The sequence below is a fragment of the Pristis pectinata genome, chromosome 2 (assembly GCF_009764475.1).
Source record: "Pristis pectinata isolate sPriPec2 chromosome 2, sPriPec2.1.pri, whole genome shotgun sequence".
Classification (NCBI taxonomy): domain Eukaryota; kingdom Metazoa; phylum Chordata; class Chondrichthyes; order Rhinopristiformes; family Pristidae; genus Pristis; species Pristis pectinata.
This window is the reverse complement of record NC_067406.1, coordinates 135,800,071-135,825,789: the sequence shown is the minus strand read 5'-3', so window position 1 is coordinate 135,825,789 and position 25,719 is coordinate 135,800,071. Positions and strand designations below refer to the sequence as shown.

Sequence of the window (25,719 nt, the reverse complement as noted above, 5' to 3'; positions counted from 1 at the left end):
GCCAATTCCTTCTTGACTACAACTATCTTCCTCCCTCTTTATCATTCCCAAGCTTTGTTATAAGCAATTTGGAATTGGTACCCCGTATACCCACCTATAAATCATTATATGTATATAAAAGTGGTGGTCCCAGTACTGACCCTGAAGGACATCAGCTCTCACTGAAAATCAAACATTTACCACCATCCCCTGCCCTTCTGCCTTTAAGCCTTTTTTTGATGCCTGTTGCCTGACCCCTTAATTCCATGGGCTAATGATTATAGTTTAAGCATCAGTATATTCAATGCTTTATTTAATGTCATGACAATGTGTATTATCTATCTCTTTCCACTTCTGTTGGTAGAAAGCATTTTTTGAAGCTGCTCACTTCATGTTACACAACTCACTCGCAAGAAGCCCAGAACCTCCCAGATGCGGCAGGTTCATGTTAAAGGTTAATCACCGGAGCTTGGTTGCTGATACATTTAATACATTGAAGAACATGGCTAAGGCGGATCTACAGAAGGAACTTGTGGTAAAACAAAATCTATTTATTACTATAAGAATCATGATTGTCTTGGATGAACCAGTATCGTAGTTATGTTTTTGGACAAAAATCATAATGGACAGAAATCATAAAATATGAGTTCATGTCCCAAAGAATTTGCACTCATTTTAAAACATCTGTAAATACTGTGGCTGGTGTCAGTAGAAAAAAAATAGGAACTGTCAGATGCGAAAACAGAAAATGATAGAAACACTCAGGTCAAACAGCATCCATAGAAAGAGAGACAGAGTGAACATTTTAGGTAAAAGACCCTTCATCTTGTCATATGGTGTATAGCAGCATGGATTCAGAAGGTGTACGGAAATATATTGTTTAAGTTACTAGCCTGGCATCCAGTTAAGGTTGAGTTAGTGATACGTTTTATTTATACCATAGCTGCTGAGAAATTTAAACCCAAACTTTTAAATGCATTCAGAATTTTTAAAAAAGTTGGATTTGGATTGTATTAGTTTATTATTGTCACATGTAACAAGTTACAGTGAAAAGCTTTTGTTTTGCGTGCTATCCAGACAGATCTTGCCATACATAATTGCATCAAGATAGTAAAAAGAAAAAACAATTGCAGAATATAGTGTTGCAGTTACACAGAAAGTATAGTGCAGATAGACAAATAATGTGCAAGGGCCACAACGAGGTAGATTAGGAGATCAAAGTTCAAGAGTTCAAGTTTTAGCGTATGGGAGGTCCGTTCAAGGGTCTGATAACAGCCGGATAGAAGCTGTCCTTGAGTCTAGTGGTACGTACTGTCAAGCTTTTGTATCTTCTGCCCAATGGGAGAGGGGAGGAGAGAGAATGACTGGGTGGGAGGGGTCCTTGATTACGTTGGCTGCTTTCCCTAGGCAGTGGGAAGTTTAGACTGAGTCAATGGAGGGGAGGTTGGTTTGCATAATGGACAGGCCTGTGTTCACAACTCTCTGTGATTTCTTGTGGTCTTGGGCAGAGCAGTTGCCATACAAGCTGTGATGCATCTGGACAGGATGCTTTCTATGGTACATCTGTAAAAATTTGCAAGAGTTATCGGGGACATGCCAAATTTCCTTAAGAGTTCTGAGGAAGTAGAGGTGCTAGTGTGCTTTCTTGGCCACAGTATCCATATGGCTGGACCAGGAGAAATAGTTGGTGATATTTACACCTAGGAACTTGAAGCTCTCAACCATCATTAAATTAAAACATTTGGTTCAGAAATATTGCCATGTAGAAGCATACTGTCAAGAGGAAAGGTGGCTCTATTTATTGCCTATGGGGATCTACTTGAGTTGGATTTATTGTGTTGGTCTGGACCTGTTATGGATACTCATGCAAAACCAGGCTTCAAAGCAATGATAGCCTCACAGTGGTGCAGTGGTTAATGCTGCTTATGTCACAGCTGCAGAGACCTCGGTTCCATCCTGGATGCTGTCGATGTGGAGTTTGCATGTTCTCCCTGTGACCACATGGGTTTCCTACTTGTGATTCGGGTTCCTCCCAAATCCCAAAGATATGCAGGTTGGTATCAGAATCAGGTTTATTATGAAATTTGTTGTTTTGCAGCAGCAGTACAGTGCAAAGACATAAAATCTATAAATTACAAAATAAATAAATAGTGCAAAAAAAGGAATAATAAGGTAGTGTTCATGTGTTCAACAATTTGATGGCGGAGGGAAAGAAGCTGTCCTGAATCATTGAGTTTGGGTCTTCAGGCTCCTGTACCTCCTCCCTGATGGTAGTAACGAGAAGAGGGCATGTCCCAGATGGTGAAGGTCCTTAATGATAGATGCCACCTTCTTGAGGCACTGTCTCTTGAAGATGTCCTTGATGGTGGGGAGGGTTGTGTCTGTAATGGGGCTGGCTTAGTCTATAACCCTCTGCAGCCTCTGTGCATTGGAGCCTCCATACCAGACTGTGATGAGCTGGTGTGCCTTCTTCATGATCACATCAATGTGTTGGGCTCAGGATAGATCCTCCGAGATGTTGCCCAGGAGCTTGAAGCTGCTCACCCTTTCCACTGCTGACCCCTCAATGAGGACTGGTGTATGTTCTCCTGACTTCCCCTTCCTGAAGTCCACAATCAGTTCCTTGGTCTTGCTGACATTGAGTGCGAGGTTGTTGTTGCGAACCACTCAACCAGCCGATCTATTTCACTCCTGTACACCTCCTCGTCGCCATCTGAGATTCTGCCAACAACAGTGGTGTCATCGAGGAATTTATAGATGGTGTTTGAGTTGTGCTTAGCCACACAGTCATGAGTGTAGGGAGAGTAGAGCAGTGGGCTCAGCACGCATCCTTGAGGTGCGCCTGTGTTGATTATCAGTGATGAGATGTTATTACCGATCCGCGCTGACTGTGGTCTCCCTATCAGGAAATCCAGTTGCAGAGGGAGGTACAGAGGCCCAGGTTTTGAAGCTTGGTGATTAGTACTGAGGGGATGATGGTGTTAAGAGCAGGATCAATCTATTCAAAAACATTCCTGGGGAAGCAGTAAACACATGGCAGCAATGCATTCTGATATGAATTATTTTTTTCCAGAAGTATGTATATTATGTATCTGAGATGGATTTCAGTACAACAGTGGGGATGCCCTGCTCTATTTACATAGGGCCCTGGAGAAGCAGCATCAGGAATATTTTGTGCAGTTACAATTCATCCCGAGTCACCTGCAACAAACATAGAACATAACACAGGAACAGGCCCTTCAGCCCACATTGTCTGTGCCAAACACGATGCCAAATTAAACTAATCCTTTCTGCCCGCACATGATCCATCTTCCTCCATTCCCTGGGTATCCATGTACCTGTCTAAAACCCTCTTAAACACCACTGTTGTATCTGCTTCCATCACCCCCTGGCAGTGTACTCCTGGCATCCACCACTCTGTGTATAAAAACAAAAGAACTTGCCTCGCACGTCTCCTTTAAGCATTCTTCCTCTCACCTTAAAGCTATTCCATCTAGTATTTGACATTTCTACTCTGGGGAGAAAGATTCTGACTATTTCCCCTATCTATGCCTCTCATAATTGTGTAAACTTCTATCGGGTCTCCCCTCAGCCTCCGACGCTCCAGAGAAAACAACCCAAGTTTGTCCAACCTCTCCTTATAGTTAATACCCTCTAATCCAGGCAGCATCATGGTAAACCTCCTCTGTACCTTCTCCAAAGCCTCCACATCTTCCCTGTAAAAATGTGGACTATTGCAATGGTCATGTAGTGTACTTTGCTTCCAAGGGAACCAAGTAATTTTTATGTCTTTGCACTGTACTGCTGCCGCAGAACAAAAAATGTTACGTCATATAAGTCAGTGATAGTAAACCTAATTCTGAAGTTCCTGAGCCACAGCACAATGCACAGCCACTTCCATAGATCCAAGCACTGGCGATGACCACTTTTTGGACGTGGGTGTTGCTTGGGAGGAGCATATACTATGACCTAAGCTCTCAGACACTGGAGTTGACATCTGAGTCCATTGTAGATTGGTTGCTCGAGATTGGCAGCAGTGATTGTTCAGATAACACCCTCAGGGCTGCCTGATACACTTCACAGGATGGCACAAAGCTGGCTAGGCAGAGCTTGATCATCCAGCAGTTCACACACCTATTGTCTTGATCTTCAAACATAAATTTCAGGAATTAACTCTGTTACCTTTTCTTCTGTACAAACATTTGCACCTTTTCTTTAGGTGGAATTTGCAGAAGAGCCTGGCATTGACCTGGAAACTGTCAAAAAGAAATTCTTCGTGTCTGTTTTTGAAAAGCTGGTTCATCCAAGTTCAAAGATGTTTATTTATTTTCAGAACTTCAGAACTATCTGGTTTCCTTCTCAGGTGAGTAAGTTGATGAATGAAGTGCAACAGTACTGATAGACCTTGGACACCCAAAAATCCATACTGATCCTCTCCTATGTCTTCTACATACCTCCATCATAAACCATTTATGTTCCATAAGATCTCAAACACTGCAGCTTTATTAAGCTCTGGTTTGGCCACACCTGCATTCATTCTGGTTGCCCCATTATAGAAAGGATGTGGGGGCTTTGGAGAAGATGCAGAAGAGGTTTACCAGGGTGCTGCCTAGATTAGACGGCATGAGCTATAAGGAGAGGTTGGACAAACCTGGGTTGTTTACTCTGGAGCGACGGAGGCTGAGGGGAGACCTGATAGAAGTTTGTAAGATTATGAGAGGCATAGATAGCGTAGACAGCCAGTAAGTTTTTCCCAGGATCAAAATGTCTAATACTAGAGGGCATGCACAAGGTGAGGAGGGAAAGTTTAAGGGAGATCTCCAGGGCACAGAGAGTGGTGGGTGCCTGGAATGCGCTGCCAGGAGTGGTAGTGGAGACAGGTGCAATAGTGTTTAAGAGGCACTTAGATAGATGCATAAATGTGCAGGAATTGGAGGGATATGGACATTGTGCAGGCAGAAGGGATTAGTTTAGTTCGTCATTTAATTACTAGTTTAATTAGTTTAGCACAACATCGTGGGCCGAAGGACCTGTCCCTGTGCTGTACTGTTCTACGTTCTAAGATCATAATACCACCATCTCTAGGACCCCTGCATTTTTTTGTAAACTGTCAATCTGCTTAAACGGCATCTAATCCTGGATAAACAAGAATCTCTTCCAACCATATTTTGTAAAGCCAAAACCATTGTCTGTGGTTGCACTCACTATCTCCATTCCCAAGCTAAGCCCAGCTGGTACCTGTCTGAAGCTGGAAGAGACTAGATCTAAAAAATTTTCAGTCAACACCTGCACACAGTATTCCCAATGCTGTTACACCAGGGCTCTATGTACTTGGAGCAAGAGGTCCCCGCTTCTGTATTGAAATCTTCTTGCAATAAAGGCCTACGTACCTCCTGATTGCTTGATGCACCTGCATGTTAGCTTTCAGTGATTCATATGCCGGGGTCCCTCTGACTACCAACACTTCTTAATCTCTCACAATAGCAACTGTGGCTTCATATCTGATCATGAGATGGGATTCCGACCAACCAGCTGCAACATAAACAAACAAATTTCCATTTCTGTAACATTGCCACTGACTATCAGTTACTCAGTTCATCTGGTCGCTGCTTTGAGTTCCATCTTACAGGAGAGACAACATAGCCCTGGCTGAATAATATCCATAATTTAGGACAAGGAAGACCCTGTTTTATAATTCAGGGAAATCTAAATGATGTGCATCCTTACTGCTGTGTGAACCTGCCTTCAATGTCAGGCAATGAGGAGATGAGCTCCAAGATGCAAATCCTCCATTATGCTCTTGTATTTCTAGACTTGACTGCACAGTGCATTCCTGTCTGAAATTCTTACTTATTACAATAACAAAGGAATATTCAGCATTCCCACTAACCCTGAAACTTACTCCCTCCCACGTGCCCATGAACTACCTTCTTATTCTTTGGCCACTTACCAATAAGCAAGATAGCCTCATGACATCATTTAATGTTTCCATGTTGGAATTTTTTTCGGATATTACCTTGGATTTGCAATAAACTGGGAAAATGGGTTGAAGATTGTAACATGAGAATAGCATTAAAAAATTTAAACTAACCAATATATGTGTTCAAAAGGTGTCAGATACTTTCTGTTGTGTCATTGCCTCTCTGGGGATCCTATAGCTTAAAGCCTTATATGTTTTGGCAATCAACTGTTATGTTTTTTGGCTCTGTTGTCATCGTTATAGGTCTCAGTGCCAATTAAGGACTACTTCCTACTTGGAGTATTGTGTGGTCTTGTTGTGTACCATGCGTGTCTGGTCTCTATGCCTTTACCACTCGCACTGTTTAAGAAGCTACTGGCCATCAAGCCATCTTTGGAGGATCTGTTAGAAGTGGAACCTGATTTGCACAAGTAAGTTCCTACATCGAAGGGTAAATGTATGCTGAAAGATGCTAGGGTCTACCAGCCCACAGTGTTTGGGTACAATGTGGAAAATATTGATACAGAGAGAAGAATAAGGAAATCAAATTGGAGAGAGACCAAGTTGCAAGAAGAAAAGATATTAAGATCAATTCAGGTCTCTGTTCAGCTGCTAATCATTTGAATGTCGTACAAAGAAACAAGAAAAAAATACACTAATATAGTCCCTTTCACATCCCTGTTAGGATGACTCAAAGAGCTTTACAACCAGTGAGATACGACAGCATCTGATGTTCCCAAAGCCTCTGTGAAGAACTGTAAAGCTGTTACATTTGGGGAGTTGGGGAGAGGCAAAGGGAAGAGGAAGGGAAGTCAGGGGATGGGGACATCTACAGGCAGTGAGTCTAAGCAGAAGACCCAATCCAGGTGGATTTTTCCAAATCTGTAGAGTACTATAAACTGCCAGCACATTCTGAAAAATTGCATCTTGGAGCTACGTAGAAGGCAGGTACATACAACAAGAAGGATGTGATTCATTTAGATTTCCCTGAGGTTTGGAACAGGGTATTCCTTGTTCTAAGGTATGTGCATAAATCAGCCGGGGCTATGTTGTCTCTGCTGTAAGATGGAACTTAAAGCTTTGACCAGCTTTATGCTTGTCCCTGCAATCAACAGCAGAAAAGACTCCAGTTTTACTTAGTCCAATTTTATTTCTGTCCACAATCATTTTAAATACGAACTCACTCAGCAACTCTGCAGTTTCAATCCAATTTACAATTTACGTAATGAATTTATTAAGCACTTTCCTTTCCTGGTTGTTTCCAGTGTCTTGCAAAACATTTTGAAATATGACGAGGTTGAAGATCTGGAATTCTACTTTATGGTGAGTACAAAAGAATGAGTTTAAGCCAGGGTGCAGTGGAGCACAAATGGGAAAATCTCTTTACTTATCGATGCCACATATTCTGCTTCAAGAATTAGGTCCAACTGTAGTCAGTGGAATCATGTCTCAGCAGCAGAGTAAAGTACATGTCAACAACAACACTGTGCTTTTAACTCAGGCAATTGAGAACTATTTTCATATTCCAGCTATCAACCACCGTCTTGTGTAGAAGAACCCCTCAATTCTCCTTCAAAACACCTTCCTCTCACCTTAAGCCTATGCCCTCTTGTTTTTGATACCTGTATCCAAATTTTTCATCATCTGAGCAAATTTCCCCTTATGTAGCTCAGTGTCAATCCTCCATTTGATACTCTCCCACAATGTCCTGAGGAACACTTTGCAAATTCAAGGCACAACATGAATGGAAACTTTTGTCATTCAGGTCTCTCCCCTTCCCAACCTGAGAGTTGTCCACTCAGCTTTGCATCTGATGGATTGGTTTTAATAGGCCTATTTTCAAAGTTTTGAATTGTGCATTTTGTATAAGATGCTTAGATAGATAAATATTTGAAGCAAAAAAAACACGGATGTTGAAAATCTCAAACAAAAAGATAAAGTGCTGGGAACATCCAGCAGGTCAGAATAAAAATGTTTCAGGGTAATGATCTATTCTGATAAAAGGCCATTGGCTTGTTTCTTTCTGCACAGATGCTGCCTGACCTGCTGAGTATTTCTGGCATTTTCTCTTTTTGTTTCTGATAAATAATTACATTTTCATAATTACATTTCACTTCTCGTGTCATCGTGAATTCCTTTCCAGAAGAGTGCAACAGAATCTTCAAACAATACAATACAGACCTATCATCATGCTGGCACTTTAATAGAGCCTTTAATTATCCTCTTTCCACTGCCCTTGCCTCAAAGTTCTGTGGGCAATTCATCTTCAACCATTTATACAACTTTAAACGTTAGGGAAAAATTTTCCTCACTGCACTTTCAATCAGCACATTATTGATAAGAATTATCTGTGTGTGTATTTTTTTAATGCCGCCTTGCTCCCTTCTGCCAGATGTATCCTCTCTGGTTACTGGCCTGTCTGCCACTGTGAACATTTTCTCCTTATTTCCTCTCTCCCTTATAAAATTCCTCAACACCTTCTTTAAAGCTGTGTTATCCTTACTGAAATCAACCATGATACACACTGCAGCCTAATCAGTGTTTATGAATGTATATCCCCAATATTTCTGTTCCTGCACATCTTCGAAATTAGTCTTCCTATACACTTTTGGAATTACTAATTATTAGCTGAAGATTAAATAAGCTTGGTAATCATTAGGACTGAGAACTAGCAATACTCATAACCAGCCCTTTTTATGTAGATTTATTGGGAAGGACGGGATGTCGAAATCATTCCAAATGGCAAAAGACAACTTGTGACCAAGGAGAACCGGTGAGTTATAACTCAGCAATAGAGCTACAATCAGGTCATTTTTTTAGAGCCTTAGAACTGCCAGTATTTCCACCACAAATTCATCCCATTACCATCTCCTTGGAACCACTCCTGACTCCATCCCATGTCTCAGCTCATCCACTGCTGAAACCCTCATCCATGCCTTTGTTTATCCACATTGAACTGTTCCTACTGTGCCCTGGCTGGCCTCCATTGTTCTGCTCAAAGTAAACATCAGCCAGGGCTGTGCTGACCTGACCCAACTCATACCAAGATACCCCCTTCACCCCTGTGCCTATTGATCTACATTGGCTCCCCATTGAGAAACTCTCATCCTCGCTTTCAAAGCTCTCATGGCCCTTCCTGCTCACCTCGCCTTACCTTTGTCGTTCCCTCCATCTCAGCAAGATCCCTGCATCTCAGCAAGATCAGCAAGATCCCTGCATATCTCTGGTTTATCTCTGTTGACATCCGCAAACTTAAGCCATTGGCAGGCACCCCTTCTGTGGTCAAGGCCATCCAATCCCACCACCCTAAACTCCTCTACCTCTCTTTGGTCTGTTAATACCCTCCTTAAATACTATCTCATAGAGTCATTCAGCACAGGCCCTTGGCCCATCATGTCCAGAACAATATTTTTGCCCGTCTGCACTATTCCCATTTGCCCATATTTGGACCATATCCTTCAATGCCTTGCCTATTCAAGTGCTTGTCTAAATGCCTCTTAAATGTAGTCATTGTATCTGATTCCACCACCGCCTCTGGCAGCACATTCCAGATATCAACCTCTCTTATGTCGAAGAACTTATCCCTCAGATCCCCTCCAAAATACCTTCCTCTCACCTGAAGCCTATCCCCTCTTGTTTTTGATACCTCTGTCCAAGTTTTTCATCATCTGAGAAAATTCCCCCTCATGTGGCTCAGTGTCAATCTTTCATCTGATACTCTCCCACAATGTCCTTAGAGCACTTTGCAACATTCAAGGCACAACATAAACAGAAACTTTTGTCATTCAGCTCTCTTCCCTTCCAAACCTGAGAGTTGTCCACTCAGATTTTACACCCTCTTGTGATCTGATGAATTGGTCTTAATAGGCCTTAGGGAGATAATCCAGAGATTCCAGGCACAAAGACAAACTGCTGGGTGAACTCAGCGGGTCAGGCAGCATCTGTGGAAAGAAATGGACAGTCAACCTTTCAGGTAGAGACCCTTCATCTGCACTGAAAGATAGAGGGAGATAGTCAGTATAAAGAGGTGAGGGGAAGGGGTGGAGCAAGAGCTGGCAAATTTAATTCCTGCACCAGTTCTGGGAACACTTTGACTCTTTCGGAAGTACGTGTAATTGCTGGAGTGCAGGGGATGTACTGTGGTTGCAAGTTTCACGTGTGTGGGGAGCAGTCTCAACAGATCAGCTGGTCCTTTCTTGCTCTTTATTTGCATTTGCATTGGTTCTGTAGTGTATTGGTTAAGTTAATGGACCGGCAGCCAAAGACACAAGTTCGAATCCCACCATACCAGTTAAGGAAGTTAAATTGAATTAATTAAACCTGAAATTGATACTAGTCTCAGCAGTGGTCCACCACCAAAATACTGGATTGATATTGATGGATATGACAGGTGAGAGATTTAAAAGGGACATCAGGGGCAGCTTCTTCATGCAAAAAGTGGTGCATATTTGGAATGAGCTGCTATAAATAGTGGCATATAAAAGCCATCTAGATGAATACATGGATAGGAAAGGTTTCGAGGGCTGTGGGCCAAATGCTGGCAGATGGGACTAGCTCGCTGGGCAACACAGTTGACATGGACAAGTTGGGCTAAAAGACCTGTTTCTGTGCTGTATGACTCTAATATATCCATTTTGTTCTGCCTGCCTATTAGCCTTCTTTACCCTCTGTAGAAAACAATGGGAAGGGAGCTCTGGTGAACAAAGGGTTACTCTCTCTCTCTACTGGTAAACAGCTTGAGCCATGTGGGTATGCTTATGGGTATGCTTGTCCAGTAGGTGGACACCCACCAGAGAACAAGTAAAGTTTGTTAGCACCCTGCATTCCTTGAGTCGGGCCACGTGCAGGGAAGAGCAGCACTGACTGCTCCTCCATGTACCCCTACTCCCACTAGTGTTAAACTAATAAAGCATTAATTGTAAGTTCTTTGGTTCTGCTGTTGTCTGATTTATTACAGAGCGCGGGTCGACTTTCACACCTCTGTAGACTGGATGTAATGCCAGATTTACCTGTGTGGCTGGCTCTTAATTGTCTCCTCAATTCAGAACCAGTTAGGGGTGGAGAAAAAATGCTGGCATTCCCAGTGGTGTCCACATCCAGTGAATGACTAATGTAAAAAGTCTGTTTCACTGAACATTCTCATTGCATTTTATTTTGTTTTCTATTTGTAATCAAGGGAGAAATTTGTCGAAGCCTGCTTGAATTATGTATTCAAAACTTCAATCAAGAAACCCTTTGAGGAATTTAAAAAAGGATTCTACCATATTTTGGATGAAAAAATGATAAAATTATTCCAACCTCAAGAGCTGAAGGACATCTTGATTGGAAGCACTGACTATGACTGGCAAATGTTGGAAGAGGTTTGAAAATCATCTACTTTGCTTTTCAAGAGCATTTAGTATTGTAACATAAGGAAAAGTGGCAGGCAATTTGTACACATCAAGCTCCCAGAAATAGCACTGAGACAACAATACTGCATAGAAAGACCTCTCTCAATGCATTCAGTTATCAACTTACATATAGAAAGTGGTCTTCAGTGTTGTGTGACACAATAGATGATCCACTAACACAAATTAAGAGAATTAATGTTGCAACCTTAGGAATTGAATAATAAAAGGTCTGTATTTTTATAACCACTGTTATTTCACCTTTGGGACATCTCAGAACAATTTACAACTGTTGAAATATTTTTGTAGTATTGTCACTATTGTAATTTTGTAAATGTTACTGTGCGTAGCAAGCCCCCACAAAACTACTGTGCTGATAATGACCAGCAAATGAGTTTTAGAAATGTTAAGCAAGGAATCTATATTGGCCATGATATCAAGGATAAATCTTCTGCTCTTCTTTGGAGCTGGGTCTTGTGAACTTCTGTGTCCACTTGAGCAACCAGAAGGGGCCTTGATTTATTGTCCCATCCAACAGTGCAGCACTGCCTCAGTAATGCATTGGAGTGTCAGCCTAGATCTTGGTGCTTGAGTCTCTTAACCCACAGCCTTCTGGCTGAGTCTATAATGCCCATCCACTGAGCCTTTGCTAACATGGACATATCCTGAAGTCCTTGCTTGTGGTTCCAACACCTCCTCTGACAGCACATTCCAGATAACCACCACTCTCTGTGTAAAAGAACCTACCTCTCAGATTCCCTTCAAAGCTCCTTCCTCTCACCTTGGGCCAATGCCCTCTTGTTTTTGTCCAAATTTTTGATCATCTGAATAAACCTGGCTCAGTGTCAATCTTTCATTTGATACTCTCCCACAATGTCCATAGGAGCAATTTGCAACATTAAAGGCAGAACATACAGTAAGTGGAACTTTGTTGTTGTTCACCTTTCTCCCTGTGTCCGCCTGTAAGCACTAATGATGTTTTCCACACAGAATACAGTCTATCAAGGAAAGTACCACAAATTGCACCCAACCATCAGGATGTTCTGGGAAGTTTTCCATCAGCTGGTTCTTGATGAGAAAAAACTTTTTCTCTGTAAGTATCTCACTGAGCTTTTACAATATCTCGGAGTTAAAGTTAGTTCAAGTAATTCCAATAGGGTGTACACTTCCATTGTGATCTAGTCACCCAGGGCTTCTCTACTATTCTGGTACAAAAGACCACAATCCCCCTCCTTTCCAATTGTTCAATCAAGTTTAGATACACCAACTTAGAGTGATTCAACAGATTTGACAGAGAGAAGCCAATTCTTTTAGTGGGAAATCCAGAACAAGGTGGTTCAATCATAAAATTAAACCTAAACTATACTAGGATGAAATTACCAACACTGTCCATACAAACAGAAAGACTTATGTTCATATAACATATTTCACATTCCTTTAAGTATGTTCCTTACAATCAATGAAGTGTTTTTGAAACACAGTCACATGTAGCAGTCATATAGTACACAGTAAGCTGCCAGAAATTATAATGCCATAATAATCAAGTAGTGTGTTTCAATAATGTTATGGTGGGGAAAATGTTGTCCAGGACACTGAATGTTATTCCCTGCTCTTCAAAATAACCCACAGGAATAAAGAGGCTGGAGTCTCATCTTGGTTTAATGTTTCATTTGAAAGATGGCACCACCAGCAATGTAGTGCTCTCTCAGCACGGCACTGGGGTGCCCATCTATATCTTTGCACTCAAATATTTGGAGTTGGTCTCGAATTTACTTCCATGAAAATGGTGGATCCTGGAGTTCAGTTGGAGTTATCCAGTTGGAGGGCAATCTCTGCATTTTAGTTGATAACGCATTAAGGGAAAAAGAGGAAAGGCAGCTAACTGAGATGAGACACAATTGACCATGATCCAGTTAAGAGCTGGAGTATGCTCAAAGGATAGAATGGCCGATACAGATATAGTAACATAATGAGCAACCAATGATATGAGTTTAAATCCCATCATGCAGCTGTGGAATATATGTTCAAGTCATTAAATAATCTGGAGTTTGTATCAGTATCAGTAATGATAACCAGATTGTTGTAAAACCCTTCTTGTTCACTAATGTGCTCCTGAGAAGGTAATCTCCAATTTTTACCTAATTGGGCCCACATGAGACTTCCATAGAACCATAGAACACTACAGCACAATACAGGCCCTTCAGCCCACCATGTTGTGCCGACCTTTAAACCACGCCTAAGACTATCTAACCCCTTCCTCCCACATATCCCCCTTTTTTAAATTCCTCCATATGCTTATCTAACAATCTCTTGAATTCGACCAACATATCTGCCTCCACCACTACCCCAGGCAGCGCATTCCATGCACCAACCACTCTCTGGGTGAAAAACCTCCCTCTGATGTCTCCCTTGAACTTCCCACCCATTACTTTAAAGCTATACCCTCTTGTATTGAGCATAGGTGCCCTGGGAAAGAGGCGCTGGCTGTCAACTCTATCTATTCCCCTCAATATTTTGTACACCTCTATCATGTCTCCCCTCATCCTCCTTCTCTCCAAAGACTAAAGCCCCAGTTCCCTTAGTCTCTCCTCATAATCCATACCCTCCAATCCAGGCAGCTTCAGACCCACTGTTGTGATTGATCCTGACTGTCTCTTCAGTTTAAGGCCAATTGGAAATGGACAATAAAATTCAACGAATGAATGCCTTTTTTAAATATTATTTTTGGCATTTATTGCACATCCTGATTAGCTTGAGAAGGTGGTGGTGAGCTGCCGCCTTAAATCGCTGTGTTCCTCTTGGTGATAGCGCTCCCATAGTGTTGTTGTGGAGGGACTTCCAGGATTTAGGCACAATGACAATGAAAGACCAGGTCTCTAATTAACTCACCCAGGCAATCAAACCATGTACTGGTCCCCATCTGTACAGGCTGATGAGGTCTGTCTGACATTTTTTTTGCAAGCCCCCAAACCACCCCCCGCCCTTTTACAATACAATTGAATAATGCTTGCCTCACTCACTTAATTGAAACCTCTTGCTTTATGATCATCCCCACTGTGCCCAAATTATTCCTTATAAGTGCATGAATTAACATCAGTGGAGAGACAGTCAGTGACACAGGGCACTGGGGGAGACAGGTTACTGAGGGAGCTAGATTAACATCAGTGGGGGTGAACGGGTGAGTGCACTCAGTCTTCTTCCCAGGGTTGGGGAATCAAGAACTAGAGGGCATAGGTTTAAGATGAGTGGGGAAAGATTTAATAGGAACTTGAGGGGCAACATTTTCACACAAAGGGTGGTATCTATGTGGAATCAGTTGCCAGAGGAAGTGGTTTAGGCAGGTACAATAACAACTTTTAAAAGACAGTTGGACAGGTACATGGATTGGAAAGGTTTAGAAGGTTATGGGCCAAACACTGGCAAATGGGACTGGCTTGGATGGAGCATCTTGGTTGGCATGGACCAGTTGGGCCGAAGGGCCTGTTTCCAGGCTGTATAACTCTGACTCTATTTGTTCAATTTTCAATTAGTCCTTCCTGACAGGAAGGTTGCTTTGATGAGGAAGAGCTCTGAGACTATCAGCGCTTGGAAAATGTCTTTTGCTCTACATAACTCTGCAGACAGGCAGACTGTAGACTCTCCGTAGAGAAAACAGTGAATGTGAATTGTGTTCTCGGGTTAATCATGTTTGTTGAAAACAAAACTGCTTTCTCTCACAGATTTGTAAGCTCACACCCTGCTATTTAAAAGATGCATTGAAAAGGACTTGTGGTTTCCCAGAACCTGCTGGGTAGAGTTTTTGGTCATTGCTGTTCAATCAGGAGTTAAGGGGCAGAGGTGGATCTGCTGCCTCATAGTTTGAGTGACGGGTTCAATCCCAACCTCAGGTGCTGTTACTGCGGACTTTGTAATTTCTCCCTGTGATCTCATAGGTTTCCTCTGGGTGCTCCAGTTTCCACCTACATAGAGTCATACAATAATACAGCACAGAAACAGGCCCTTCAGTCCTACTCATCCATGCCAACCAAGATGCCCATCTAAGCTAGTCCCGTTTGCCTGTGCTTGACATCCCAAAGATGTTGGTCGATTGGTTAATTGGCCACTGGAAATTGTCCCCTGTGTGTCGGTGAGTGGTAGAATCCGGAGGGAGCTGATGAGAATGTGCAGAGATCACAACAGAATTAGTGTTAGTGCAGGCTCAGTGGGCTAAAGGGTCTGATTCCTTGCCAAAAACTCTGTCTCGTTTCTTCCTGCCCGCACTTCATGGGGAGAGAAAGCAAAGAGGGGATTTGATGGAGGTGTATATGAGTCTGGGTAAGGTAAACAAAGAGTAATTGCTTTCAGGGGGTGAAGGCAAGATAGCCAGAGAGGGGTTGGCAAAAGAAGCAAAAGGCACATAAAGAAAAAACTTAATTTTTGCAACACAATTCAGAATTTACGAGAATGTTGCCAGGACCATAGAACAGTACAGCACAATACAGGCCCTTCGGCCCACCATGTTGAGCCGACTTTTAAACCTCGTTTAAGACTATCTAACCCCTTCCTCCCACATATCCTCTATTTTAAATTCCTCCATATGCTTATCTAACAATCTCTTGAACTTGACCAGTGTACCTGCCTCCACCACTACCCCAGGCAGTGCATTCCATGCCCCAACCACTCTCTGGGTGAAAAACCTTCCTCTGATATCTCCCTTGAACCTCCCACCCATTACTTTAAAGCCATGCCCTCTTGTATTGAGCATTGGTGCCCTGGGAAAGAGGCGCTGGCTGTCTGCTCTATCTATTCCTCTTAATATTTTGTACACCTCTATCATGTCTCCCCTCATCCTCCTTCTCGCCAAAGAGTAAAGCCCTAGTTCCCTTAGTCTCTCCTCATAATCCATACCCTCCAAACCAGGCAGCATCCTGGTAAATCTCCTCTGCACCTTTTCCAACGCTTCCACATCCTTCCTATAATGAGGCGACCAGAACTGGACAGAGTACTCCAAGTGTGGTCTAACCAAAGTTTTGTAGAGCTGCATCATCACCTCGCGGCTCGATCCCCCGACTTATGAAAGCTAACATCCCATAAGCTTTCTTAACTACCCTATCCACCTGCGAGGCAACTTTCAGGGATCTGTGGATATGAACCCCCAGATCCCTCTGCTCCTCCACACTGCCCAGAATCCTGCCATTCACCCAGTACTCTGCCTTGGAGTTTGTCCTTCCAAAGTGTACCACCTCGCACTTCTCCGGATTGAACTCCATCTCCCACTTCTCAGCCCAGCTCTGCATCCTGTCAATATCCCTCTGCAGTCTCTTACAGTCCTCCACACTATCCACAACACCTCTGACCTTTGTGTCGTCTGGAAACTTGCTAACCCACCCATCCACCCCCTCATCCAAGTCATTTATAAAAATCACAAAAGGTAGAGGTCCCATAACCGACCCTTGTGGGACACCACTAGTCACAGCCCTCCAAGCCAAATGCACCCCCTCCACCACAACCCTCTGCTTTCTACAGGCAAGCCGATTCTGAATCCACTCGCCCAAGCGTCCCTGGATTCCATGCCCTCTGACCTTCTGAAGAAGCCTACCATGTGGAACCTTGTCAAACGCCTTACTAAAATCCATGTAGACCACACCTACTGCACTACCCTCATAAATCTTTCTGGTCACCTCCTCAACGAATCCTATCAGGCTTGTGAGACATGATCTTCCCTTCACAAAGCCATGCTGGCTGTCCCTACTCAGTCCATGATTCTCTAAATGCTCATAGATCCTATCTCTCAGAATTCCTTCCAACAGCTTGCCCACCACAGACGTAAGGATCACTGGTCTGTAATCCCCTGGACTATCCCTACTACCTTTTTTGAATAAGGGGACAACATTTGCCACCCTCCAATCCTCCGGTACTATTCCCATGGACAACGAGGACTCAAAGATCCTAGCCAACGGTTCAGCAATCTCCTCCCTCACCTCACGGAGCAGCCTGGGGAATATCCTGTCAGGCCCTGGGGACTTACCTGTCCTAATATTTTCTAACAGCTCCAACATATCCTCTCTCTTGATATCTACATGCTCTGGAACATTACCCTTACCAACATAGTCCTCTGCGTCATCAAGGCCCCTCTCCTTTGGTAAATACTGAAGAGAAGTATTCATTGAGAACCTCACCGACTTCCACAGCTTCCAGGCACATCCTCCCACCTTTGTCTCTAATCGGTCCTACCTTTACTCTCGTCATCTTTCTGCTCTTCACATACGTGAAAAAAGCCTTGGGATTTTCCTAAACCCTACTCGCCAAGGCCTTTTCATGTCCCCTTCTTGCTCTCCTCAGCCCCTTCTTAAGTTCCTTCCTTGCTGCCCTATATTCCTCCTGATCCCTTTCTGATCCTTGTTGCTTACACCTTATGTATGCTGCCTTCTTCCTCCTAACTAGTTGTTCCACCTCTCTTGTCACCCACGGTTCCCTCACCCTGCCATTCTTTCTCTACCTCACCTGGACAAATTTATCCCTAACATCTTGCAAGAGATCCTTGAACAACGACCACATCTCCATAGTGCATTTCCCTTCAAAAGTGTCATTCCAATTTACACTCCCAAGTTCTAGCCTTATAGCCTCATAATTTGCCCTTCCCCAATTAAATATCTTCCTGTCCTCTTTGCTCCTATCTTTGTTCATGACAATGCTAAAGGTTAGGGAGCAGCGGTCACTGTCCCCCAAATGCTCACCCACCGAGAGATCTGTCACCTGACCCGGTTCATTACCTAAAACTAGATCTAATATGGCATTCCCTCTAGTCGGCATGGTAGCGTAGCGGTTAGCGCAACGCTATTACAGCGCCAGCGATCGGAGTTCGATTCCCGCCGCTGTCTGTATGGAGTTTGTACACTCTCCCGTGTCTGCGTGGGTTTTCTCCGGGTGCTCCGGTTTCCTCCCACATTACAAAGACATATGGGTAGGTTAATTTAGGTTTAAAATGGGCAGCGCGGACTCGTTGGGCCGGAAGGGCCTGTTACCACGCTGTAAATAAAAGTTAAAAAATTTTTAAAAAATTCTGTGACAGGAATCCGTCCTCTACACACTTAACAAACTCTGCCCTGTCTACACCTTTGGCACTAAGCAGCTGCCAATCAATATTTTGGAAGTTGAAGTCTCCCATGATAACAACCCTGTTATTCTTGCACCTTTCCAAAATCTGCCTCGCAATCTGCTCAGTGTCCCTGCTGCTACCAGGGGGCCTATAGAATATTCCCAGTAGAGTAACTGCTCCTTTCTTGTTCCTAACTTCCACCCATACTGACTCTAGAGAGGATCCTTCTACATTATCCACCCTTTCTGCAGCTGTAATAGTTTCCCTGACCAGTAGCACCACTCCTCCTCCCCTTCTGCCCCCCTCCCCGTCCCTTTTAAAACACTGAAATCCAGGAATATTCAGTATCCATTCCTGCCCTGGTGACAGCCAAGTCTCTGCAAGAGCCACAATATCATAGTCCCATGTGTTTATCCATGACTCAAGGGCCTGAGTTATAGGGAGAGGTTAGGGAGGCTGGGACTTGGCGTATAGGAGACTGAGGGGAGAGGAGAGTGGAAACAGATTTAAAAGGAGATCGATAGCACCTGGAAGTAGAAAAATTTGCAGTGGGAAAGAAATTGAGAATGGGACAATTGATTGCAAAGACTCAGAATGCCAATTAATCTTCACTGAGATAATGTCCTAAGTTACCATCTGTAAGCGTATTGCAGAATCATTTACCAGTTGTGGCCCAGCGCTTGATTTGTAAAGTGAATGAGTCATAGAGTCATCGAGTAATACAGAACGGAGGTGGGGCCTTCAGCTCAACTCCTTCATACTGACCAAGATCCCCTTGTAAGCTTGTCCTATTTGCCCACATTTGACCCATATCCCTCTAAACCTTTCCTATCCGTGTACCTGTCCAAATGTCTTTCAAAAGCTGTTATTGTACCTGCCTCAATCACTTCCTCTGGCAGCTCGTTCCATGTATGCACCACCCTCTGTGTGAAGAAGTGCCCATTTAAAATTTTTCCGCTCTCACCTTAAACCTATGCCTTCTTGTTTTTCATTCCCTTTCCCTGGGAAAAAGACTGTGTGCATTCACCCTTTCTAAGCCCCTCTTGATTTTATAAGGTCACCCCTCGGTCTCCTAGGAATAAAGTCCCAGCCTCCCTAACCTCTCCCTTTAACTCAGGTCCTTGAGTCCTGGAAACATTCTCGTAAATCTTTGCAGATTTTCCTTTAATGAGGTTGTCATTGTCTATTTTCATCAGCCTGATGTTGTGTCAAAAGATGTTACAACCTTGGGTTCATGTAGATAATTATATTTGTAAATTGGTTTATTATTGACGTGTGTACCGAGGCACAGTGAAAAACTTTGTTTTGCCTGCCATTCATACAGATCATTTCATTACACAGTGCATTGAGGTAGTACAAGGGAAAACAATAACAATGCAGAATAAAGTGTTCCGGTTACAGAGAAAGTGCAGTGCAGGCAGACAATAAGGTGCAAGGCCATAATGGAGTAGATTGTGAGGTCAAGAGTCCATCTTATCGTACTAGGAGACCGTTCAATAGTCTTATAACAACAGGATAGAAGCTGTACTAACATTTGCTTGCTTTATTCATACTATCCCAAGTTTGGGAATTAGTAGAAATTCCAGCTTGTGGGAGGCATGGCACTGACTTTTTCAATGCACTCCCATTTGGGTTTCAGAATGGAGCAGAAAATGGACCTCTTTCCAGCAGTTTTATCCGGGAAATTGATTTAAACATATAAGATCTTGAGTGGTTGAGAGGGTGGACAAGGAGAGAGTGTTTCTTCCTGTGGGAGAATCTAGAACCAGGGGTCATATTTAAAAGGAAAGGTGTTGCCCACTGAAGACAAAGGTGAATCAAAATAAAAAAAAAGCAAAAAGGCTCAGTGTTGTGAGTTTTTGGATCGTTTGTCATCAAAGAATAGTGGAAGCAAGATCTTTGGATATGATTAAGTCAGAGGAAGAAAGATTCTTGATATGCAAGGGGGTAAAAAGTTACCCGGGGTGGAGCATTGAGGTTACAGTCAGATCAGCCATGACCTTATGAAATGGCAGAGCATGCTTGAGTGACCCACTGTTACTCCTAATTTGTGTGTTCTTATGTAAAATGAGCACAACCGTAGCCAACTTTGTAAAACAAAGTCCATCTGGAAAAGCATTCCAGTTGTTATTGGACTGAGCCAATTAACAGATATTAAATCCTTTGCATCTATCAGTGAGGGTTAAGGAAGTGTTTAAGGAGTGCAGCTAGTAGAACTGCTGTCTCACAGCTCCAGCGACCCGGATTCATTCCTGACCTCTGGTGCTGTCTGTGTAGAGTTTGCACCTTCTCCTTATGACTGCGTGGGTTTCCTCCGGGTGCTCGGGTTTCCTCTCATGTCACAAAGGTATGCAGGTTGGTAATTGGCCACTTAAATTGACCTCAGAGTGTAGTCAATGGTAGAACTTGGGGGGAGTTGGGAATGTGGGGAGAATAAAATGGGCTCAGTGTAAAGGGATGTTTGGCATTGGTATTGGTTTATTCTTGTCACATGTACCAAAATACAGAGAAAAACTTCCGTTTGCATGCCATCCAGATAGAGCATTCCATACGTAAGTACATCAAGGTCATAAAAAGGAAAACAGAATGCAGAATATAGTGTTACAGTTACAGAGAAAGTGTAGTGCAGGTAGACAAATAAAGTGCAAGGGTCACAACAAGGTGGATTGAGAGATCAAGAGTTCACCTTTTACCGTGTGAGAGATCCGTTCAAGAGACTGATAACAGTAGGATAGAAGCTGCCCTTGAGCCTGGTGGTGCATGATCTTAAGTTTTTGTATCTTCTGTCTGACAGAGAGAGGAGAAGAGAGAATGAGTGGGCTGAGAGGGGTCCTTGATTATGTTGGCTGCTTTCCAAGGGCAGAGAGAAGTGTCAATGGAGGGGAGGCTGATTTGCGTGATGGACTGGGCTGCGTTCACAGCTCTCTGCAATACTTGCAGTCTGGGGCAGAATTGTTGGATTGTTTGGTTGTTGGCACAGACTCATTGGGCTGAAGGGCCTGTTTCTGTGCTGTATGATTCTATGACTCTTTGTTTGATTGTGATGTAGTAGTCATCTTGATTTTTATTTGTTGCCTGTTTTTTCAAATGCTGACTTGTAACAAGGCTACACATGTGGAATATAGAGTTTTACAAATCATGGCAGCATAACTTTTTATGTATTCTTTTCTTAGTGTTTGTCACAGGATTTTCTCAAGTTCCGGTGATGGGAATGAAGTGCGTGAATATAGTTATCTCCTCAAGCAGTTTGACTGAAGGTGATTATCCAGAGACAAAGTTTTGTTATAACATCCTGTATCTTCCAGAGTACACCAGTTCAGAAGCTCTTAGAACGAAACTGGTGACCGCTATCAAACATGAAAAAAGACTTTAAAGAGCATGAAGCTCATTAGCAAAGGAAATGTCAGCTTTTAATGGAACAGACATCACCAGCTGGATCTGGCCTGCTCATCCAGGCACCTATATCAGACAAGAGGACTGAACATTTACCGTTACCATTGTTTTCAATGACTAAATCATACTGTATATAGTTACCTTAGACAGCTGTGGGCACATTGCTAAAATGAGTTACCAGTATCTTCAGGTGAAACAGGCTAGACTGCCGCAAATTTCATTCAGCTCTCCAACACTATAGGTGCAGCTGAACTACCCAACACCCTCCCTGTTTTGTCTAGATCACTGTTGGGATGTGTATAAAGAGTCTGGTGAAAATTTTAAATATGGAGACCCTCTCTATTCCACTTTACACTGGGATATTAGGCTGTCAAATATTAATGGGCAAGCATACTCCCATTAATAAAGCATGTGATAATGGCTGACTAATTTGTTTTTATAGCAATGAGTATAGTCCAGGATACCAGAGTGAACTCCCTCTTCTTCAAAATAGTGCAATGGGCTCTTTTATGCTTTCCTATGGAGGCAAGTCGAATCTCCATGACACACCTTATTCCTTCTGGCAGTGTAGCAGACCTTCTGTACTGCATTGAACTCTCAGTCTAATTTTAGCCCGAGAGTGGGATTTGAACCCATGAACTTCTGACCCAGACGCAAGGGTGTGACACTATACCTCATCGATGACTCAGTTCCTTTTGGGTATGACAGCTTGGTTTCCATTTCCAAACATTGTCACTGGAATTCTGCCAGAATGATGCAAGGAAACTGAAACTGAATCTGAAAACATGAAAAGAATGAAGGAAAACACTGGGTGGAATCAGAAAGGGAACTTTAATTACAGAGTAGGTCACATATGAAGAGGAAACACTGAAATTTAAGGAAATCATGCTTAGCTCCATCATTTATGAATCATCAGTTACATGCTTTGTTTACAATGGGCTTGATCTACCAGTGTTCTTGCACCCATAGAATCTTACAGTGCAGAAGGAGGCTGTTCAACTGACCGTTATGTATATCAGCTATTTCAGAGTTATCTGATGATTCCCACTTCCTTTCTTGCGTATTGTATGGTAAAGACAGGGTTAACATGGGGAAAGGTCCTAGCAATATACTTCTGAATTACAATGAGAATGGTGTGTGGGAATGATGGTGTAGTGGTGTAATGGTTAAGTTACCAATGCGTGCAACGTAATTAACAGGCCTGGATTATTATCCAGAAATGTGAGTTCCAAATCCAACATGTAAACTGAAAATATAAATTCAATAAATTACATTAATCTGTATGTGTATATATTTTTTAAAAAATAGTCTCAGCACTGTGGCCATAAAATAACCAGACTGCCATAAAAACACAACTGGTTCACTGATGTATTTCAGGGAAAAAAACATGTTCATGTTAACACGCACCTGGGTAACACACACCTTGACCATCGATAGCAGTACAATCACTGAACCCCACCATCAATATCCTGGACTGGATTCCTAACTAAACCAGCCACATGAATGGTATGGCTACAAAAGCAGGTCAGAGGCTGGTGACTTATGCCCTGACATCCCAAACCTTTCCATCACCTATGTAATGGAGTGTCCACTTGCCCAGATGACTGCAGCTCCAACAGCACTCAAGAAGCTTGATACCATCCAGCCTGTTTGATTGTCACCCCATCCGCCACCATAAACATTTGCAACCTCCACCGCTGGCTGGAGTGGTGTCATCTACAAAATGACTTACTCGGCTAGGGCAGTCTGACAGCACCTTCCAGACCTGTGTCCTCTCCCACCAAGAAGGACAAAGGCAACAGGTGCATGGGAACACCACCGCTTGTTCCCCTCCAGATCGCTCGTATTGTGGGTGCTTCATCATCATTGGGTCTAAGTCCTGGAATTCCCTCTGCCGAGCATACCTTCACCAGAAAGAATGCAGTGGTCCATGAAGGTGGCACAGGACCACTCTCTCAAGGATGTTCAATACTTTGCAACACAAACAGAACATATTTGTTTACTGCACCACTGATTCTGCATTATTACACTTGCAGAGACTGTCATAGTCCATGACTCTTGAGGACCCCATGGAGAATCAGTGATATTTCCATATTTGGCTGTGCTAGAAGATGCAATCAGTTTCACTGAAATTAGACAACTTTTTTGAACCTCAACAGCACATCAGTTAGAAATAGATTTGTTTCTTTTCAGTGAGTGAGTGGTGGAACTGCTGTGAATCACCGCCATCCGAACACATAACGCTTCGCTGCAGCCACCATCAGCCACCTTTATTAAACACATTAACATTATATTGATGGGGTATTTTAAAGATAAAGCAGGAAAAGAGTTCGATGACGGCCCTTTTCCGTCATGCGATGGATACAAAATGGCGACCGTCCACTTGTTGGCTGCAATCCAAGTAAAATCAGAGCCATCCTGTTTGTTCATCCTCTGGGATTTTATCACAACACTGTTGGGATGATCCAGTTTCACATTAAAACTGATCTTTCCCGTGTTAAATCACGGCAGGCACGGTGGTGTAGCGGTTAGCGTAATGCTATTACAGCGCCAGCGACCCGGGTTCAATTCTGGCCACTCTCTGTAAGGAGTTTGCACATTCTCCCCGTGTCTGTGTGGGTTTCCTCTGGGTGCTCAGGTTTTCTCTCACATTCCAAAGACATATGGGTTAGGAAGTTGTGAGCATGCTATGTTGGCGCCAGAAGCGTGGTGACACTTGCGGGCTGCCCCCCAGAATACTCTACGCAAAAGATGCATTTCACTGTGTGTTTTGATGTACATGTGACTAATAAAGAAATCTGATCTCATATCTTAATAAAATGAGAGGTGATAATTGCACTGGACCTCTTCACTCCAAACTTCAGGCCAACATGTCCTGAAAAAGGAAATGAAACTGAAATCATTAAGTGCAGGTATCTTCCGGTTAATGAAGGGGCTGGGTTTCTAAGGAATCCTTCACTGTATGAGATAGGGTAAGAATTCTTTATTAGTCACATGTACATCAAAACACACAGTGAAATGCATCTTTCACGTAGAGTGTTCTGGGGGCAGCCCGCAAGTGTCGCCACACTTCCAGCGCCAACATATCATGCCCACAACTCCCTAACCCGTACGTCTTTGGAATGTGGGAGGAAACCGGAGCACCTGGAGGAAACCCATGCAGACACAGGGAGAGCGTGCAAACTCCTTACAGACAGTGGCCGGATTTGAACCCGGATCGCTGGTGCTGTAATAAGGTTACGCTAACCGCTACACTACAGTGCAGGGGCAGTGGACAGTAAACCCTTAACCTTCACAGGGGATACCAGTTGCCAGGGATGTTAGGAAGTCAGAAGTTAGTCAATCTCCCAGACAAGCCATGACAATGAATGGCCACTGTTCCCACACGGAAGCGAGAGAGGTTTTTGTCACCACAGCTTGTTTACTTCATTGACACAAGAGATTCTGCATACACTGGAATCTGGAGCAACACACACAAAACACTGGAGGAACTCAGCAGGTCAGGCAGAATCTATTGGGGGGGGGGGGAATAAACAGTCAACGTTTCCGGTCGAGACCCTTCATCAGGACAAAGGTCCGTTCATTTTCCCTCCATAGATGCTGCCTGACCTGCTGAGTTCCTCCAACATTTTGTGCGTGTTATTTTTTTCAGTGACTCCTTCCCATTAACCCGATACGAACCAAAACCGTTCAATGTAAATGTCACTGTTGTTGAACAGATCTGTGTTCGAAACGCAGTCTGTGCTCCATGCTCTGCTTCGCAGCGAATGAAACCTTCTTCGAGTGACAAATCACAGTCAATAAACCCCCCTCCGTTGTAAAACGGAGGCAGAAAAGAGGCGGAAGCCGGAACATGGATCAAAAGAACAAACTGCTGGGGTGGGGGGGGGGGGGCTCAGCGGGTCAGGCAGCGTCTGTGGAGT

At 43.3% G+C, this 25,719-nt stretch overlaps 1 protein-coding gene across 1 annotated transcript in view; it reads left to right on the top strand.

Annotated features, from left to right (window-relative positions):
- herc56.1 (HECT and RLD domain containing E3 ubiquitin protein ligase 56.1) overlaps positions 1–25,719 on the top strand; it is a 100,483-nt gene that overhangs the window by 26,114 nt on the left and 48,650 nt on the right. The window contains exons 16-23 of the mRNA XM_052041017.1: positions 344–514; positions 4,199–4,342; positions 6,203–6,369; positions 7,204–7,261; positions 8,641–8,711; positions 11,115–11,298; positions 12,316–12,418; positions 21,577–21,753. Coding sequence (XP_051896977.1) covers positions 344–514; positions 4,199–4,342; positions 6,203–6,369; positions 7,204–7,261; positions 8,641–8,711; positions 11,115–11,298; positions 12,316–12,418; positions 21,577–21,753 — 1,075 coding nt within the window. The remainder of the gene's footprint in view (positions 1–343; positions 515–4,198; positions 4,343–6,202; positions 6,370–7,203; positions 7,262–8,640; positions 8,712–11,114; positions 11,299–12,315; positions 12,419–21,576; positions 21,754–25,719) is intronic.